This window comes from Hevea brasiliensis, chromosome 12 (assembly GCF_030052815.1).
Source record: "Hevea brasiliensis isolate MT/VB/25A 57/8 chromosome 12, ASM3005281v1, whole genome shotgun sequence".
Lineage (NCBI taxonomy): Eukaryota > Viridiplantae > Streptophyta > Magnoliopsida > Malpighiales > Euphorbiaceae > Hevea > Hevea brasiliensis.
Genome location: NC_079504.1, coordinates 8,493,232 through 8,513,094, shown reverse-complemented (window position 1 = coordinate 8,513,094; position 19,863 = coordinate 8,493,232). Strand labels below are relative to the sequence as shown.

At 35.1% G+C, this 19,863-nt stretch overlaps 4 protein-coding genes and 1 long non-coding RNA gene across 7 annotated transcripts; all 5 read left to right on the top strand.

Moving 5' to 3' along the window:
- Positions 1-4,461: 4,461 nt before the first annotated feature.
- Positions 4,462-5,711, top strand: LOC110636705 (protein PHOSPHATE-INDUCED 1). Its single transcript, XM_021786523.2, has one exon. It carries the CDS (start codon positions 4,608-4,610, stop codon positions 5,565-5,567), a length of 960 nt encoding a protein of 319 aa, XP_021642215.2. The 5' UTR covers positions 4,462-4,607; the 3' UTR covers positions 5,568-5,711.
- A 1,856-nt stretch (positions 5,712-7,567) lies between these two features.
- On the top strand, positions 7,568-8,687 carry LOC110636709 (protein EXORDIUM-like 2). Its single transcript, XM_058131020.1, has one exon. It carries the CDS (start codon positions 7,748-7,750, stop codon positions 8,657-8,659), a length of 912 nt encoding a protein of 303 aa, XP_057987003.1. The 5' UTR covers positions 7,568-7,747; the 3' UTR covers positions 8,660-8,687.
- A 351-nt stretch (positions 8,688-9,038) lies between these two features.
- On the top strand, positions 9,039-11,389 carry LOC110636708 (uncharacterized). 3 transcript variants are annotated; one of them, XR_002491387.2, is made up of 3 exons: positions 9,039-10,285; positions 11,070-11,150; positions 11,284-11,389. XR_002491387.2 is itself a non-coding variant. In XM_021786527.2 (2 exons), the coding sequence occupies exons 1-2, from the start codon at positions 9,117-9,119 to the stop codon at positions 11,074-11,076; spliced, it is 1,176 nt and encodes a 391-aa protein (XP_021642219.2). In that variant the 5' UTR covers positions 9,040-9,116; the 3' UTR covers positions 11,077-11,389. The 3 variants fall into 3 exon arrangements, 1 of the variants encoding a protein (XP_021642219.2); XR_009141972.1 differs by having other exon boundaries at positions 9,040-10,285; positions 11,070-11,172; positions 11,208-11,389; XM_021786527.2 differs by having other exon boundaries at positions 9,040-10,285; positions 11,070-11,389.
- A 3,500-nt stretch (positions 11,390-14,889) lies between these two features.
- On the top strand, positions 14,890-15,458 carry LOC131171313 (uncharacterized). Its single transcript, XR_009141971.1, has 2 exons — positions 14,890-15,206; positions 15,294-15,458. It is a non-coding gene; the product is annotated as an uncharacterized LOC131171313 (long non-coding RNA).
- A 1,650-nt stretch (positions 15,459-17,108) lies between these two features.
- LOC110636701 (F-box protein FBW2) lies at positions 17,109-19,463 on the top strand. The gene is given in 5 exon segments (XM_021786514.2): positions 17,109-17,301; positions 17,392-17,561; positions 18,102-18,418; positions 18,787-19,257; positions 19,259-19,463. Coding segments are annotated over 3 exon segments (888 nt in total). The 5' UTR covers positions 17,109-17,301; positions 17,392-17,561; positions 18,102-18,110; the 3' UTR covers positions 19,368-19,463.
- Positions 19,464-19,863: the final 400 nt, after the last annotated feature.

Here is a 19,863-nt window from a genome sequence, read left to right as displayed (position 1 = left end):
AAACAGAAGCCATCCGCAAACACCCTCATTATGGAGCACCACGGGATGCACGTAGCTCTACACAATAATCTCATGTCGATACTGTAATTTGCAGCTTACAGAGCAGACATCGAGAACATTATATAGTTACTACGATACGTCCTGACCGACTAGGTCTCCCAATTTCTTATTTCTCTTGAATCTTATATTATCACAAACCTATTCTGACTGGGTCATCCACTGATGACTGCCAGCAGTGGTATCCTCATCCTTATCTAGGGCAACTGTACTTTCAAGGCTCACCTTTATATACTCGTGCCTTGCACGAAATGGGTACACCATTTAAACCCATACAAACAGAAACATAGCATTTCTTGGATTACGTATCCTCATGACAGACCTCAACATGTCTGCTAACTCTATTTCACATTTCTATGTACTCTACGAAAATCAAGACACTAACTGAGACACTTTTATATTTCCCGAGGTATAACGCAGAATCTAGAAACCAAGAATTACAGAAAAGACAAAACAGAATCCCATACTCTGCATGTAACATCCTAACAAGACTCCTTTTACACTCCCAAGTATATTCTTTCCCATGAATCTAGAGCCTAAGCTCTGATACCAACTTTGTCATGACCCAACCTATGGGCCGGACCGGCACTAGGACCTGGGCCGGCATAAAGCCCCCGAGGCCCGTAGTAACCCTTACTGTTCTCAAATCCAAAACCAAGGCCCAAAAACTTAGGCCCAATATGTAAATAAAATTAAATAAAATAAAATATTTTTATTCGGGTCAACCCAACCCGATAACTATCAAAAACTGAAGTAAGGGGAGCCTCGCTCAACCCTGTTACCACCACTTACAAATTGTTTAAATACCACACAAATCTTCATTTATTAATCTCAAAATTTTAAATTAACATGATTTCTACTAAGGTTCACACTATTACTAACACATGCAGAGTTCTAGATTTCAAATTTTGAAAAATAATAAGACAATTAAATAACCGACGTTAAACCTGCAAGGAAGAAAGCAGGTTGCTCTGTAAAAGAACTCCTCCTGTAGCCTGAAAAAATATGTGAACAGGAGTGAGCGTTCGACTCAGAGAGTAAAATATCAATTTTAACTATAATCTCTATAGCTATCTAAAGCTAATGCACCCTGTAGAGTGAAATGCAACATCGTCAATGTTTTCACATCATAACAGCAAAAAGGTAATTTGGAGCACTCACACACCCGATAATGTCAAACAATACATATATGGGAGCTGATCCCCTATACAGCTCTCTTAATCCAAACTGTGCCAGCGAAGAACTCAAGCTCGGACTTCCACTTAATAAACCAAATTGGGGTCCCAGCGAAGAACTCAAGCCGTGTCTACCCCGAAGGACCGGGTCCAAGCGAAGATCTCAAGCCATGTCTACCCGTCCTATCCATAGCTAACACCACACCACACGCACGCCAACTCACGCACACTGCTCTAAATTACCACAACAACATCCATGGCACTTTAACAGTTGTGAATGCAACATAAAACGTTCTTAGAGTTTAACTGCATAAATACATATATATAAGTGATGCATGGGCATACTTGAATATATAATAATATTGAAATTACAATTAAAATTAATATTTTACTCACAGTACACCGATGACTATTGTGGCTGCTGGATGCAGGAAAATAGCTGACCTCGATCACCTAATAATTAAATTATAAATTTATTAGTACTAAGTTAGAATAAAACTCTAAAGAGGCAATAGACAGCCTAATTTATGCCAGAAATCCGGCAGAGTTTCCCCTATACCTGGGACCTACCCAACCTGTAAAAAGATTCAAATAACACTTCTAAATTCTCAATTTCCACAATCACATCTCATCAACATCACATGGCCCCTCCTGGGCCCTCTAAATCAGACAATAGTCATAAACTTGAAAAATTACGTTTTAGTCCCTATAACTAGCCCTTTTGCAAAAACTACCCAAATGTGCTTTAAAAATTCTAAAATTTTGCCCCGCGGTCATTAATAATATTATAAGGCTATTGCAAAAGGAATTATAATTTTCTAATCACCCATGAATATTTTACTTAAAATATTACTCAATTTCATAAGTTTCCAGCAGCTAACATATTCTTAATTCATCCCAATTCAATATTTACATATTTAAACCTACATCCTCAAGTTTCAACCAATCATATAAAATTTAAATATCATAATTTCAAATAATCTTATATGTCCATATGCTAAAATCTAACTAAAATCCATCTATATTTTTTTTTCAAAAATATTCTATATTCACTCAAAAATTCAACAAACACCATAGAATATATCTAAATAATTTTACTTTCATCATATATTTTTCTTAGAATTTTTCTCCATTTTTTTCCTGTTTAAGAAACACTGTATTTATGCTCCACAGACAGAGAAATAATGAAAATAATCTTACCCGAAGTTTATCTGTGTCTCAAAAATTTCAAAAATTTATGAGGAAACCTCTGGAAGTTGAATCATTTTCAAAGCTCACCGGAGCCACCGCCGGAACCACCATGCACGGTAGCCGACCGCCTATGACATTTGTCGGATCTGATCATACCATCATGTTCCTCTCCTCTTCCTCAGTCCATAGGTGGTCTCGGATCGTCGATCCAACGGTTGGATCGTCCTAGATTTGACAAAAAAGCTTGAAAAACCCGAAACTTCTCTCCTCCATATCTCACTCATCCAACCTCCATTTGTTGCAAAATGGGTATCAAAAGAAAGCTCTCGGAACAAGATTTCCAACGCCACCTGAATCACCTCGATCGGACGTCGGATGAAGCCGGAATCGACCCGGAAAGCCGCTGCCCACTGTGCGCGCGTTTTCTCTCTCTTCTCCTTCTCTTACCGCCGCGTCTGGCGGTGCTACCTGCCGGCTGGTGGCTCGCCGGCATCGCCCAGGGTGGGGGGACACCTAAGGCCGGCCATAGTGGCTGGAGGATCGCCGGCCGATAGAAAAAGGGAAGGAAAGGGAGAGTGACGGGAGGGAGAGTTTTAAGGGGGGCTGCTAGTTTTCTGATTTTTTTTTTAATTAATTAATTTATTTATTTATTAGTATTATTATTTTTATTTTTTTTTTGTTGTTACAATCATCATTTGAATATTTTTAATTTCATACTTTTTAATTATATTTCTCAAATTTGACATACTTATTGTTAACGTTATTTTATTAAATTTCAACAATTAATATTATATAAATTATCTTCAACTAATATTTAAAATGAAATAAAAATCATTTATAACTACGTGTTATATATATACACACTTGATTTTATTCTAACTCTGTTTGGAAAATTTTGAGCGAGGATGGAGAATGAGCAAAATAAACATTTTTTTATTATTTGAAAAAATAAAATAAAAAAATAATTATATTTGGATGAATTTATCTTTATATCCTTTATTTTTTAGAAACCTTCTTTTGCTGGGAAATTTGAATATATATATAAATAGTAAATTTTTCATGAATAAATAAATATTCTTTTCAAGTAATTACATTATATATGTCTGTGTCTACCTTCTAATAGAAAAAAAAGGGAGACCTCGAGAGAGGTGAGCCAAGTGTGTGTACCGGTGTAGCTCTACGTGAGGTCCATAAGTGTGGTTGTGTCCAAGAGTTTGTCATTCAGGATTTCACATAAAATGTGCAATGTGCGTGAGTAGTACTTATATAAAATGAGAGATATGATAAAATTGCTATTATATTATCAAAATGCCGAATCCTATCTACCTTCTAACAGGAAAAAAAATTCATCATATATTTGAGCATGATGAAAAACCAAAGATTTCAACCTAAAAAAAAAAATTACAACAAAGATATTTAATTATCACATGTATAATTCCTTCACAATATATTTTGAATGCATAAATGTTTGACTATAACTAATTTGTTTTTGAAGATAGATAGACTATTAATGAGAGTGTAGGTAATTTAACTTAATTTAAATTAATAGAGTATTTAGTACGAAATTAATAAAATGATAATAATTATTATTATAACTTTTAACTATTATTAATATTTTTTAGATATTTAAAATAAAATAAATTAATTTTTTATCTTATTAATATTTATATATTTTTAAAATTAAATTAATAATTATTTTTTAAAAAAATTAAAATTTATATAATATTTAATTATTAATTTTGTAACTTTTTATCAAACACAGCTTAACAGTTAACATTTAATATTAGATCAAGTCATAAAATGCAACTGAAAAATATTATTTTGAATGCTTAATTTTTATTTTTTTAAATTACGGATGCTTATTTTTTTTAAACAACCCGAAGGGGGCTCAACCAAATACTAATAGCGCAAGCTTTTGTCGTTTTCCTCTTACACATTGGCACGTCAATGTTTGTTTTCTTCTCCTTAGCTGTCATACCACTTTAATCAGACACCGCGTTTCTTTTGGACTCTAATCCTACCAGGCTCCAGCCAGATCCAGTAGTTTCCCTCCCCAAGATGAACTCTCTCTCAACTCTCTGCACTATTTATACCCATCTTCTCATTCTTTTCTCTTCACTCCAAACTTCATCGCTCACTTCGTTTATTTTCCTTCAATATTAATCTTGTTTAAAATCTATTATTATGGCCTCTTTTGGTGCCTCTCATTTCCTGCTTAAGCTCCTTTTATTTGTTTCTCTTGTTCATTTCAGCTCAGCAGCAAGAAGACTCGCAGAGTCTGATCAAGCCCAACAGCCCTTGCTCTTTCAATACCACAATGGCCCTCTTCTTACTGGAAAAATTTCTGTCAACATCATCTGGTACGGTAACTTCAAACCTGCCCAGCGTGCCATTGTCTCCGATTTCATTACTTCCCTTTCTTCTACCCAACCCACCACTGCCCAACCATCTGTTGCTACGTGGTGGAAAGCCACCGAGAAATACTACCACCTCGTCAAATCAAAGAAAACCGCCCCTCTTGCCCTTTCTTTGGTTACCCAAATCTCTGATGAGAACTATTCATTGGGCAAATCACTATCCAATAAGCAAATTGTTCGATTAGCATCTAAGGGTGGACAAAAAGATGCTATCAATGTGGTTTTGACTTCATCTGATGTGGCTGTTGAAGGGTTTTGCTCTAGCAGGTGTGGTACTCATGGTTCTTCTATGAGTGCTCAAAAAATCAATGGCAAAAGCTCCAAATTTGCTTACATCTGGGTTGGGAATTCTGAGACTCAATGCCCAGGTCAATGTGCTTGGCCATTCCACCAGCCAATCTATGGACCACAAAGCCCACCTCTTGTTGCGCCCAACAACGATGTAGGTCTTGATGGTATGGTCATCAATTTGGCTAGCCTTTTAGCTGGAACTGTGACCAATCCATTTGGAAATGGATACTTCCAAGGTCCAAAGGAGGCTCCCCTGGATGCTGCATCGGCTTGCCCTGGGGTATATGGAAAGGGAGCCTATCCCGGTTATGCAGGGGATCTCTTGGTGGACGCTACAACTGGTGCTAGCTACAATGCACACGGTGTTGATGGCAGGATATACTTGCTTCCCGCTTTGTTTGATCCTTCAACCTCAGCTTGTTCGACTCTGGTCTGAAACGCGCTCACCAATCTTCTTGTAAAACACAAGTAACTGTAGAATTGCGAGAAAAACAGAATATTCTTTGATTTTTTATTATTAAATTCATTCATTTGTAGTACCGTTAATGAATAATGAAAACGCAGATTTTCTTCCGAATAATTTTGTTTTATATCTTTTTCCCAATTTATTTGTAAATTTACAAGGATAACTATTAATGGAGCACCTTTGATGCTAACAGGCCATTTTCAGCCTGGCGCTTATCTAGCTCTAATATGATGAATGTTTCTCTGTTTCTGGATCAATGTTGACTCAACACAAAGAAAGAGCGTCAGTAATTAATTGCTCCCATATTGGACATATTCCAGGATTGTCTTAGAAATTTCATTTTTAATAGACTCTGTGGTTTTAATTTTTACACGCGGCTAATTAAGCTTGTTTTGCCCCGATTAGGATTTAAAGGGCTAGGGGCTTAAGTTGCTATGAAGCTAAATGCTTGCCAATTCACCTTGCAGGTGCTAGCTCCAGTTTTACACAGCTAGAAAAAAGATCCAACAGTCAGTCTTGGCATTTCAAATAATTAAGTGTGCGATTCGTTCTTGTCTAGATTTTGTTCATATTAATCAATTCAAAAGAAGAAGGATTTTACATGTGAAGTTAATACGTCTCACATAATTAAAATATACCTTGAAGCGTATGACTTTACTTCATACACAAAATCATCATTAGAAAAAAAAAATAAATGAGATAAATGAGATTTACTATGATTTCAGATTACCTATTGATTGATACATGCACTTGGTGTAGACAACAAGCATTTTGGGTCTATAAAGAGGGTGACTGGCCAAGAATTTTCCGGAAGTAAAAGGTTTCAGAGTTTGTTAATCTTTCCAAACTTCTCAACCTGGTTTTCCACATATGCCAATCCTTTTGAATTTGGGCATTGAAGGTTCCTTGTTTAATTTATCACCCAGCTAGTCTTGGCTCAAGGTTAATCAAATCCATAACCGAAAGGTTATAAATTGTCAAGCTTGGCCCTTCAAAATCCAAATTTGCCACGAAAATTATGTTGGAGGGCATCATACCCATCCAAATTTATTTTGCACATTATTCCCAAGGTAGGTCCCTGGAAACACTGTTCATGCCAACGCACTAAACACTGTCCACGGACCACTACACACGTCCCCTAAACCATAGATGTTGCTTATTTGGAAATTGGAGCAGAAGCCACCAATAATTCCTGCTGCCATAGTGCCACTGCACTTAGCCATAACGTTGGCGACAAGTCCGCCAGTGAATATTACTGGCGCTTGCTGCTTGCATGTGAGCTTCATCCAAATCCATCGCCACGTAAATTCTTTGCTTCTTCGTCAAATTCTTGATCACAAATAATTAGCACCGCCCACCCATTATCGATTGGACGATTGCGCATCTCCTTTCCTTCGGTGTTAGTGCTTCAGCTTTCCGACCATTTTGTATGCTATGGAGTTGAATATTTGCGGGTTCAAATTTTATTGCTTGCCTAATTAGTTCATAAGGGATAATTTTTTTCCTAATCTTTGCCTAATTATTGTGAATTTGATGCCTATTGTTATGAGTATTCATCTAAATATGTGTCACCCTGATAGATGCTAGCTAATTATTATTATTATTATTGACTGTTATTTTGTTTAGAATGAAAGATTGATACTTGACAAGTTGCAATTTTCGGCTAACACCACTTAAATGCTACCGAATTAAACCTGTGTGTTCGACAAAAAAATTAAACCTGTGCGTTGAAAACCATTGAAGGACTAATCACACGAACAGCTAGCATGCTATGGGCATATTATAATAATAAATAATGACTATAATAATAATGCTAGAAAAGAATCCTAAGAAAGAAAGGAAGGTAGGTTCCAAGAAGAAGGGACGCTGTGCCTCTTGCCAGGGCACATAAAACATTTTTAAAGGATGAGATCAAAGCTCAAAAGTTAGCCCCTTCCCAGGACACTGCCTAGTCTTAATGGCTATGTCGACCTTAGTGTATATATATATAAATATAAATACTTTCTCCAGCTGCATCCGCAAGCACAAGCGCCTTTCGATCGCCCTTAGAAATACCCTTCATACGTACACAAACCCCATCGTCAATTCAAAGTCGGAAACATTCACTAGTCACCAAGAAATAAAAGCAAAAGCAACTTCACCTTCTCATTATGGCTTCAATTTCCCATTTCACCATTTTTGTTTCACTTCTTGTGCTATTCTCTATGCTTCGCCCTGCTCTAGCCACAACAAGAAAACTTGCTGCTCTGGTTCAAGAACAACCTCTTCTGCTTTACCACAACGGCCCACTTCTTAAAGGCAATGTCACCATTAATCTAATTTGGTATGGCAAGTTCTCTCCGATCCAGCGCTCCATAATCGTTGACTTTCACAACTCTCTCAATTGGGTCAAAGCTCCATCGCCTTCGGTATCGTCCTGGTGGGAGACCACCGGAATGTACAGAGGAGGTTCATGCTCCGTCATCGTAGGGAATCAGGTGCTTGATGAGAATTACTTTCTTGGAAAATCACTCAAAATGGCACAGCTTGTAACGTTGGCCTCCATAGCTAGCCAAGGTAAAAATCCAATCAATTTCGTTTTTACATCTGCTGATGTGGCGATTGAGGGATTTTGCACGAGTCGATGTGGGGCACATGGATCGGGTACGGGCAATGGCGAGTTCGCCTATGCTTGGGTAGGTAACTCACTGACTCAGTGCCCCGGTCAGTGCGCATGGCCTTTCCACCAGCCCATTTACGGACCGCAAAATCCCCCTTTGGTCTCTCCCAGTGGCGATATTGGAATTGACGGAATGATCATTAATTTGGCCACGGTTTTGGCGGGAACGGTGACGAATCCGTTTAATAACGGGTACTTTGAGGGGAGCGCTGGCGCTCCACTAGAGGCAGTGAGCGCGTGCACGGGTATTTTTGGAAACGGAGCACACCCGGGATATCCTGGGGAGGTTTTGGTGGACAAAACGACAGGAGCTAGCTACAACGCATTGGGTATGAATGGGCGTAAATATCTGCTCCCTGCAATGTGGGACCCTCAGACCTCCACGTGCAAAACCCTCTTGTAAATAAAATAAAATATAAAATTCATAACCATATTTAGTTTATAATTTGTAGGTATGCACTTTGATAATGTATGTACTGATGTAATGTATGTACTGATGTAGATATAGAGAGTTTTGTTTTTTTTTCAAGTGTTACGTTGTATATTAGAATGTTAATGTATGTTATAATTATTATAAATGCTCATTCCAAGTGGTTCTATATTCTACTACTAAAATAAGAGAACATTTTTCGAGCCGTGCGATTTTGGGCTTAAACGTAACAAATGGTCCATTTCTCATAGTGGGACTCGGAGTAGGAGATCAGGGTAGCCTAACAATATGAGTGGGCCCAGCACCTAATGGAAAGTAGCCCATAGTAGCCCGCCTTCTCCAAGTGGAAACTGGAAAGTAGAGTTCGTCAACCCTCTTCCCTTCCCTTCCCTCCCGCTCCCCCCATTCCGCTCCACCAAAAGCCACCGGTATGGAAGAGCCCCACCACCACCACCACCCCCAGCAGCATCAAGACCCTCCTAAGTCACCTACGGCCTCTCCACCATCATGCACCAGCAGCACTTGCGCCAAATGCGGGGGCCCAACGGCCTTCCCTTCGCCGCCTCAATCTTCATGGCCAGAAATGTCTCCGCCTCCTGCTTACCGCCCAATCCGTTATCCGGCTATCAATCTTCCTCCCAACAACTCCCAAGCTATAATCCTCGCTCCTGTCCCTCAATCACAAAAGGTCCCTACTATTTCCCCTCCTTACAACTTCCAATCTCCCTCTAAGAAAATTCAAAACCCCGATGGTATTCGCCACTTCCAGGAATCCGCTTCCGGGAAGAACTTCCTCGGCTTCGTTGTTGCTCTTTCGGAATCTATCCGCCGCCACAAAATCTCCGATCCCTCCCATGAATCGCCCACCGTAAAGGCGATACTCTCCATTCTTCAAACCCTAATGCAGTGGATTGAGGAAATTCCTCCGGTTCAACAAGCAGCTCGCTATGGCAATGTCTCGTACCGAACCTGGCATAGCCGTTTGGAGGAAAATAGCGAATCGTTGATGCTTCAATTTTTACCTGATGATTTTAAATCTGCAACGGTCGAGATTGTTCCTTATTTCACCGATAGTTTTGGCAATTCAAGCCGGATTGATTATGGTACTGGCCACGAGACTAATTTCGCAGCGTGGTTATACTGCCTGGCAAGGATGGGAATTATTAAGGAAGAGGATTATCATGCTGTGGTGGCTCGCGTTTTCGTAAATTACCTTGAGCTAATGAGGAAATTGCAATTGGTTTACTGTTTGGAGCCTGCGGGTTCACATGGTGTTTGGGGGCTTGATGATTATCATTTCTTGCCCTTTATATTTGGATCATCGCAATTGATTGATCACAAGTATATGAAGCCCAAGTCAATTCACAACGAAGATATTTTGGAAAATTTTTCAAAAGAGTTCATGTACCTTTCTTGCATTGCATTTATCAAGAAGGTGAAAAAGGGGTTGTTTGCTGAACATTCGCCATTATTGGACGACATCAGTGGGGTGCCTAATTGGAACAAGGTGAATAGTGGGTTGCTTAAGATGTATAAGGCTGAAGTGTTGGGGAAAGTTCCCATCATGCAACACTTTCTGTTTGGGTGGCTCATTAAGTGGTATGTGTTTTTCTCTCCTTTATTACTGCATCCAATATTTCATTCAATTTGGTTTACCTAGGCAGAAATATAAATTTTGGAAATTTTAGTTAACGTTTTAATCAAGTGTTTGTTGCTTTTTGATCAGTGGCTGTGAAAGAAATAGTTTATTGAGACATAGATACTTGGCATAACATTTTGATGATTTGAAATATGGTTATGAGGCACTGTGCTTAAATTTATTACTAGAAGAAAATAAAATTGAAATTGACATTAAGTGCAAACATGTCCAGCACATTTTTAGTCAGCACATTATCTGCAGGATTCTTTATTTGTTTTCTGAATTACATTAGTCCATTAGCTTTGTTCACGAGTATCTTACATTTATGGTGAATGTTTGTTTAGTTACAACAGCAGAATTGATGTATTTATGGTTTTAGATGTGTCTTTTTGCTTAGTTTGGAACACTTGGTGTGTGGTTAAGTTTTTATTTGTGGCTGTCTCCTTACATTTCACATTCACATTGCCGCAATATCATGGCAAATGGCAAATTCAATGGACTTATGGTTATAGTGCTTTGATCCTGTGAGAGGAATCTTCATTCTTCAGTTTTTATGTTTGATAGTGGCAGTGTCTTCTTGATGACTTGGATACTATTTGTCTGGTCAATTTCATGAGTAGAAGTATTTAGAATGCTACATGTTACTGGGGTTGGCTTATGATCTGAACTAGTTGTTGCCTTAATCATTGCAAAGCTTATTATTGAGTTTTATGGTTGATTTTTATTATTCTTTCTTTCTTCCAGGGAGTAGAATGTATTATCAGGCTCAATAGGATCGATCAAGAGAAAGCATTTTCCACCTGATCTCACCGAGCACTATTAATGGTTGCCAGTTTAACTTATCATAAGCACTATTAATGGTTGCCAGTTTAACTTATCATACATTTTATAACATGAATTAATTTGATTTTCCTGCTCAACCTTTTTTCTTCTCTTGCCTCTTTTATTGGCCATACAGATGCAGTGTCAGAGGTCAGTGCCTGCGTTTTTGTTGAACAACTTATATTTGATGTTAGTACACAAATTACAAATTGAGTAGTTAATGGGATGAAATTCTATGTTAACGTTTGATTTTAGACAAATGTTATACAAATGTGCATGGTTTTTCTTTCCTTGTCACTAGATCAATTGTTGTGATAGACGGATAATCAAAAGTGGAATGCTGTGCCAAGCGTGATGAGCATTGTTAGAAAACATGTATCTGTTTTTTCTTTCCTTGTCATTAGATCAATTGTTGTGATAGACTGATAATCAAAAGTGAAATGCTGTGCCAAGTGTGATGAGCATTGTTAGAAAACATGCATCTGTATTGTGTGCAGTGGGGATTCACATTCTTTTTTAACATTTATTATTATTATTATTATTATTATTATTAATTGAGACCTTTACACATTCTTTCTATTGTTGCATCATATATTATGCCCTTTTGAAGGCCTTTCTCGGGTACAAAAGAATTGCATACTTGAATGGTGCGTGCGCCCGTAGGACTTTGCTATTTCGTAGGAGTTCCGTTTCATGGTCGTTGGGTAGGAGTCATCTATTTTCTATTTATATGCTAGAAATAAATTTCCTTCTTTGGGAGATAAAAGTCATGGGTAGGTTTTAGGATCTATAGCAGACTGCTGACCGGTAAGGCAAGTTGTTTTTTTTTTGTTTTTTTTGAGTTAAGAGACTCTAGAGTCTAGACTATGCCTTGGTACTGGGTAGTTGAAACTTGAAAGGCAAGGTGTCATTTTATCTCCATGGTTGGGAGGTTAAAAAATGATTTTTTTTAAAAAAAAAATATTTTAAACAATGTTAAAAAATTTATAAATGATTTAATTATGTTAATTTTTTTAGTTAAAGCATATGAAATTTAATTATAATTAATTTTTAATATTTTTTAACTAATATATTTTAAAAAATATTTTTTAATAATAATTTTAATTATAATGTTAAATAAATCCCTTGTATCTTTTAAGATTTGCAACTAGTGGTGTTGTAGCTCATTTGCCTTGATTGGATTATTAAGGATAAATTTTCCGCTGTCATTCAACTATGCTAATCGTTTTATTTTAGTTGTTATATTTCAATTTATTTTAATAAAATTACTTTATTTTTTATTTTTTTCCACCAGTAGTCCCTAGATTAGAATTTAATAGAATTTGTGTGTCTTATATATTGTTTTAAATTATATAAAAAAAATTATATCTTTGTTAGGGATTGAAATTTGTTGTTTTCTTTAGTTTTTTTTTTTTTTTAAAATAGATATTAGTAAATGTAATAATCAGTGTAGGGATAAATTTGATTTTTTGCTTTGGTTTTTAATTTGATCTGGTAAGGGAATAATTTTTTTTTTTTTTTATGATTTAAAACTATATAAGACACACCATATAAGAGTCCTATTGGAAATTCAATCGTATTTTAGTTTGATTAATTGGTAGTGAAAAAATAGAAAATGAGTGATTTTATTAAACAAATTAAAGTATTGTATGTGAAATGAAACATTTAACAATTTGAGTTGAGTGATTACTGGAGAAATTTATTCTATTATTAATTATAATAGTGAAAGGAAAAAAAGGATGCTGCAATTACTCTATAATATAATACTTGTGGTGCGTTTGATGGAGGTTGAAGGGGCTAATACTTAAATAGTTAATTCCTTTATTTTGAAAACTTTTGGAATAAAATCGTTTTATGTGTAACAAAATTATTATAATTATTAATTATAATAAATTTTATATAAAGAGCATTATGATCAATGATCAAAATCAGATGTCGTATATACAATGGTTACATTGAATTTAACGAACAACAGTTAGTTTAACGAGTAAAAGTTAGTGTAGCTTTATTAATCCGTCCTTCAAAGTTAAAATGAGTGAAAAAATGGTGATTTATTTTATTGAAAATATTTTTTTTATATTTTATAGCGTGTGATATACTTAAAAAAATAGATTAATAAAAAATATTTTTTTATCAAATAGAAATTAATTTTTTTTTACAAAATAAATAGAGTTTTAATTATATTAATATTTATTATAATATTAAATAATAAAAAAATTAATTAATTAATTATAATTTATATTTATTAAACAATAATAGAAAAATGAAAAAGGCATTAAATATGATATAACTTTTAATTAATAATAAATATAATTTAATATCATTCAATAATTTATAAGCTTATAAATCAATATAATGTACTTAAATAATCTTTAAATATAATCAAATTTAATTAACATTCATTTATGTAATATTCTATTTATAATGTATTCATAACATAATAAATAATTATATGCAATACAAAGGATGTTTCTATATTTATTTAATATAAAATAGAGTAATACTATTTTATCTCCAAAAATTATTTTTTATTTTATAAATTTGATGTAAAGTTTTTTTTTATATATAAATTTTACTTTATGTAAAATAGAATAATCATAAACTCAACTATTTGTACACACGCACTCTGTTTTCTTTTTAATAATAATAATAAAAAATACTTTGCTTTAAAAATTTATACTTCACAATTTTTTTTTATCTCATACAATTTGCGTAAAGTGTTACTTAATTTTTACAAAATAATTATCTTTTAAAAAATATATTAAAATAATAGAAAAATGGTGATATATACTTCAAAAATATGTATGAATATAGCATTTTTTAGATTAATATAATAAGAACTTATAATTAAGTAATAGCAATGAATTAAATGATTTATTTTTAATAAAAATTTAGTACTATTATAATAAATTTAAAATAACACTATATTATATTATTTATAATATATATGTTTATATTTATATAAAGTGTTATTATTTTTTATTAATTTAATTTTTTTAAATAATTACTTTTTTTAAAAAGATATCACTTTACGTAAAACTTATGAGATAAAATACACAAATTTTGTGAAGCATGAACTTTTGTTAAGCAAAATAATCTTAAACAAAATAATTATGGAAATTAAAACTAATAAAAGTTAAAATCACTTTGCTATATATAAAATTATATCGATCGCAATTAGTAAAAGCTGAAAATACTTTGCTGGGCAATATTATATCAAACTATTAAAATGAAAGAGTGACAGTTCTAACATAATTGTTAATATATAGATTTAAGAGACAAATAATGGCAATATTTATAGTAATTCACCTAAAATTAAATCATAAAAATCGACTCATGCGATAAGTTATTAAAGATTATAGTATATTTTTTTTATACATAAAAATAATACTCTTTCTTTTACAAAAATATATATATTTTTTTTATAATATAGAAAATAAATCTTATATTATTGTCAGAAATATAAAAAAAAAATGAAAATAAATAGTATCGCAATATGGTTTGGTTTTTAAAAAATTTCAAACTTGTGGGCCAAACGAGAAGGATAAAAGAATTAGTATAATATACCAATACCAGCGTCAGAAACATGTAGTTCTAGCCACATTCGGATAGGGGATGGACTATAATAAATTTTATAAAATTTAATTTTATTTATATATTAAAAATATTTTTTAATTTAAATAATAATTATTATCCTATAATTAATTTGTCATCACATAAAATTGCAGTTGTGTCTCCTTCCCGTGCTCTCAGAGAGCGGGTCTCCTCTCTTAGTTTCTGGGACTGAGATGTATATATATATATATATATATTATTTTGTTGCAGGTCGGTGTAATGTCAAAGGGACCTGTCTTTAGGGACCTCTGTGTACCATGGAAGCTGTCTAGACGAGGATTGATCTGATTGGTTGAGTGTGCAGAGAATTTATGTCTTTGGCAAGTGAAACCTCTGGGGTCTTTACCCACTAAAAACTGCCCGACTCTATGGCTGAGAAAATGCTGAAGAGCTCTTCATAGCCCTCTTTCTCTCTGCTGCATCCCCGGCATCTCCATGGTTACTGTGAGTTTCAACTGAGTTGTTTTTCTGCTCCAGTTCACTCATCTTTGTTCAAACTTAGCTTACATGGCCATTGTTCTTCCTTGACAGTTAGATCTAGTGATTGGCTTTGATGTTGGGGTCCTTCCTAATGGCTGCCTCCTGGTTGCTGCCTTACTAGGGTTGGTTGCTAGGCTTGGGCTGATGTTGTATTGGGTTTGTAGGAATCTATGTTTTAGGTCATGGGGTTGAATTATGATTTGTGCTTGGACCTCATTTAGTTTCTTTGCTTGTTTATCAGGCTTATTGTGGCTCTATAATATTTGGATTGTAGCCCTATAATGTCTTTCATATATATATATATATATATATATATATATATATATATAGAAAGGGTAGGGTGTGCCCCCAGAAAATCAAACATTATTTGAAATTAATTTTAGCGGAGGAATTGCACAACTTCAATAGAAATCGAATTAAGCTGATGAAACCCTTCTTCACCTTGAACAGCCAAGTTAGCTAAAACATCAGCCACCTTATTGGCCTCTCTACAGCAGTGAAGAAACTCAACCTTCCAAGGTAATTGAAGCAACTGTCTACATTGAGAAACAAGACCCCCAAGACGCAAATTTATAATGCCTCTTTTACTATCAATGCAATCTCTATCTTTAGATTTAAAAAATAAAACATAAAAAATCTCAATGACAGTATTATTATTTATCTGAAAAATCAGACTCCTCGCTCTCTGCCTACAATTTAGGTTGTTCAATTTCGATAAGATTTTACCTAAAATTCTGATTTAATATAATTTCGTTTCAATTTTTAATAAAAAATTAAAATATAACGAAAATAATAAATAAAAATTTGATTTGATTATTATATTGGCGATTTTTTTTTTTATTCCAATATGATAGAGTACGGTTTTCAATTTGATTAGGTTCAATAACCCCATAAACAGTACACAATCCATACCCACCCAGGCAATCTCTTACCCATTTTCGCTTCTGTATTTATCAAAATCAAATTAAAAATAAAATAAATAATTGAATATGTGTTTGTTTTGTTGGGTGTAACAATTTGGTGTATCATTAATGTTTTTTTTTTTTTGTCGAAATCACTCATGTTTATTATGGTACCAAAACTTTCAGGATGAGATCAAAATTACATTAGCTTTATCCGTGACATGATGTTGACGTAAAAGACGATTGGAACCACATGGCCCAACGACCATCAAATCAATGAAACAAACGCGTACACAAGTACGTATAACGGGGAAATGTATAGTAGTAGATTACGATCTTTATTGCTACCCAGCAGGATACCGTACGTTTTTGGTCTCTGTGTTATGGTGGTGGAGGTGGTGTAGAACTGTAGAGTGCAAAGTATGAGCAGCTGGTGGAGCCTGATCCTGAGCTCAAATCTTGCCAAGTTGGCACCTGAAATGCAACTTTTTCAAGGCTAAAAAACCAAAGTCCAAATATCTCATGGTCATGGGCCTAGACCAACGTCATCTTGAACTCCGTGGAATGCCCTACCCTGCCAGTTCACGGTTCTACAAGACCCATTTGGAACTTGTAAACATTCATGTCGCAATTCGCTAAAATCTGCACAAAATCTGCACAAATGTCAAGCGGCTTGAGTCTTATTCAAAGTTCAAACCTATACTTCAGAGGAGAAATAAATATACTAAAACAGTGCTTGTGAAACAAAACTGTAATTAGCACGAGCTTTGAGTGCTTGACACTTCTGAATCTCTATAATAAAACGCTCCCATTGGATATTTTCTTTTTCTTTTTGTCTCTGTTTTTTTCTCTTGCTGCAAAATATTCCATTTTCTGGTGGGTATTTAACTCGTACGTTTATACTTCCCGCTGTATTTTGCTTTTACACGCTTTGTTTTTACCATTTGGTTCTTGTATTGTTAGGTGGGCAGATGCGGGCTCCACTAATTTTGTAGCTTTCTCTGTTTCTTTTTACCCCACCGCCTTCTCTCTCTGTTTTATTTTTGCCTGCGTTTGTGGGGGATAAATCGGTGACCCTGTTGCAGAACCCAAATCACAGAGAAACTAAGAAAGCCAGAGTCTTCCAAGGGGGGGAAAATTGCTTCTTTTTCTTCAAGGTGTTTATGCAAATACGTCGAGACTTGTTATTACTTTATATCTCTCTTTCTTTGTCCGTTGCTTACCCCAGAAAACACACTCTGTTTCAGGGTTGTTTGAATTGCAAGAACATGCAATTTCTTGTCTTTTGCTTCTCATTCATTTCAACCATTCAGAGTTTTAGCTTAAACTCATCATCACCCGCTCGCTTCCCGCCGTAATAGACATGCAAATGATGTTTCTAACCAGTTTTCTTGTGTGGATCTAGCTTCATGGATCTGTAAAGCTACTTAGCGTACATCTTATTCGTGCTTTGATTTGCAGTTTATTTCTTGATTTCCCTCTCCCGATCAATTTTTTTTTGCCGTTTCTTTCGTTTTATCCAGATTTTAGTCCTCTTTTTTTACTGTAATTGGAAATTTTTAATCTTTTGGGTCCTAATGTCTTCATTTGGTTTACTGATGTTGAATGATTAATATAAATATACAAGCTTTGTTATTTTTTTCTCATTTTTTTGGTAATTTAGTTCCTTATCTGATCTCTTTCCCTTGCATGTAACCTACTAATATCATTGTCGATTTTTTTTCTCTTATGTTTGATAATTAAAAGATATTTTGTTACTGAAAATTAATTGCGTGTATCTCAGATCTTTTGTGTTTTTCTTTTAGTTTTGGATTCTTGAATTCTGCAGATTTCCCTTCAAAGTTCTCTTGTAGGATTAACCCTTTCTGATGATATCCATAAATGAGATTCAAGAGGTCTGTGTCATGCTTGGATTAACTTTGGATTTCCCCTACATTTGTGTTATTTGATTCTACAGGCAAAATATATGGACGAGGCAAGTGATTATCGCTGTTGGGATGAGCTGATACCAGATGCCCTTGCTCTAATCTTTAGAAATCTTTCTCTACAAGAGATACTAACAGTGATCCCAAGGGTTTGCAAATCATGGGGCAGAGCAGTTTCAGGGCCATATTGTTGGCAAGAGATAGACATCGAGGAATGGAGTAAAAGTCGCCAGCCTCACCACCTTGATCGCATGCTTCGAATGTTGATCACTCGAAGCTGTGGATCCCTCCGCAAGCTCTCTGTCACTGGCATTTCCAATAATTCTATTTTCTCATTCCTCGTTGAGCAGTAAGCTGAACTAAACTTGTTTGATCAAACTTCAATTTTCAATTGCTAAGCTCTTCATGAAATCTTGTAATCTGCTCGCAATTTCTAGTTTAGGTGCAGCGCGGTTTGCTTAATAGGTGATCTTGATTGCTTCTCTATTCTGTGTTCATTTAGGATCTTCTCAATGCAGATGTGAAAACATGTCTCGTTTTGATCTTTATTTGTTTGTTATGTTTGCAATGCTCAAATGTATTTATTGTAGCTGTTCCTCGTTGTAATTGCTATCTGTGGAGCTGGCTTTGTATCATCATTAGGCGAAGACTTTTAATGGTGGCATTCTCTAATCAGAAACCTAGTGACTTGGGTTTTTTCTTTTTTGGTTTTGCAAGTGCTGGATCCCTTGAGAATTTGCAAGTGCCAAGAAGCGAAATAAGCGATTCAATTGTTGAGCAGATTGCTGGAAAACTTTCAACAATCACTTTCTTGGATGTGAGCTATTGCAATAAAATCGGTGCTCAAGCTTTAGAGACCATTGGAAAACATTGTAAATTGCTTCTGGTCCTGTACCGGAACATGGAGCTATCATCTTCAGCAGACCAGTTCCCACTAGATGATGAGGCTCGTGCCATTGCTGCCACTATGCCTAAGCTGAAGCATTTAGAAATTGCTTACCATCGCCTCAGCGGCAAAGAAAGCGTGTTGAAGATCCTTTCAAGCTGCCCTGAGCTCGAGTTTGTGAATTTGACAGGATGCTGGAATGTGAAACTTGATAGCAACTTCCTCAAGGAGAAGTTCCCAAAAGTGAGAGTTTTGGGGCCTCATCTACTAGAGGATCTACTAGACGCTGCTGAGCGCTTTGCTTCGTATTGATGAAATGTGGGATGATGAGCAAAGGCTGGAGGAGCTTGAGTTCAGGTTCTATGAAGGAATTGAGTATGCTGAATTATATGGTTGGCCTCCATCTCCATAGTATCATTTATTCACTTCTCTGTTATTTGTAGGGTGCTTCCTTCATGCTTTATGAATATGTATGTTTCAATAGGAATGAAGTTGTATGCTTTGTGTCTCTCCCTAGCTACCTAAAGTCTCTCTTAAATAATAAATAATAATTTAGGACCTAGGAATTGGCTCTCAGATATTTTTAGAGGGTAATTGTTGGTCTGTTCATTGAGCCCAGGTGAGCAAACAACTTTAAACCTATTCAATTCAAACGCTATCCACAAGCTTAGGCTTCTCTTTCCTTTGGACAGTCACTTCAAGGGTAACTAAAGGAGCAAAGTTAGGCTTTTTGACTTTCGGCAGTGTTATCAGATCTGGCTCGGATTTTGATATGGCTGAGGGATAGGGTTGGATTCTGACGTTTGAGGTATATCACTTTTAGTTTAATCAATAAACTACTAACTCAATTAGGGAATTATAAAAATAAATAATTAAATATTATATTTATTAAATTAATTTTAAATAAA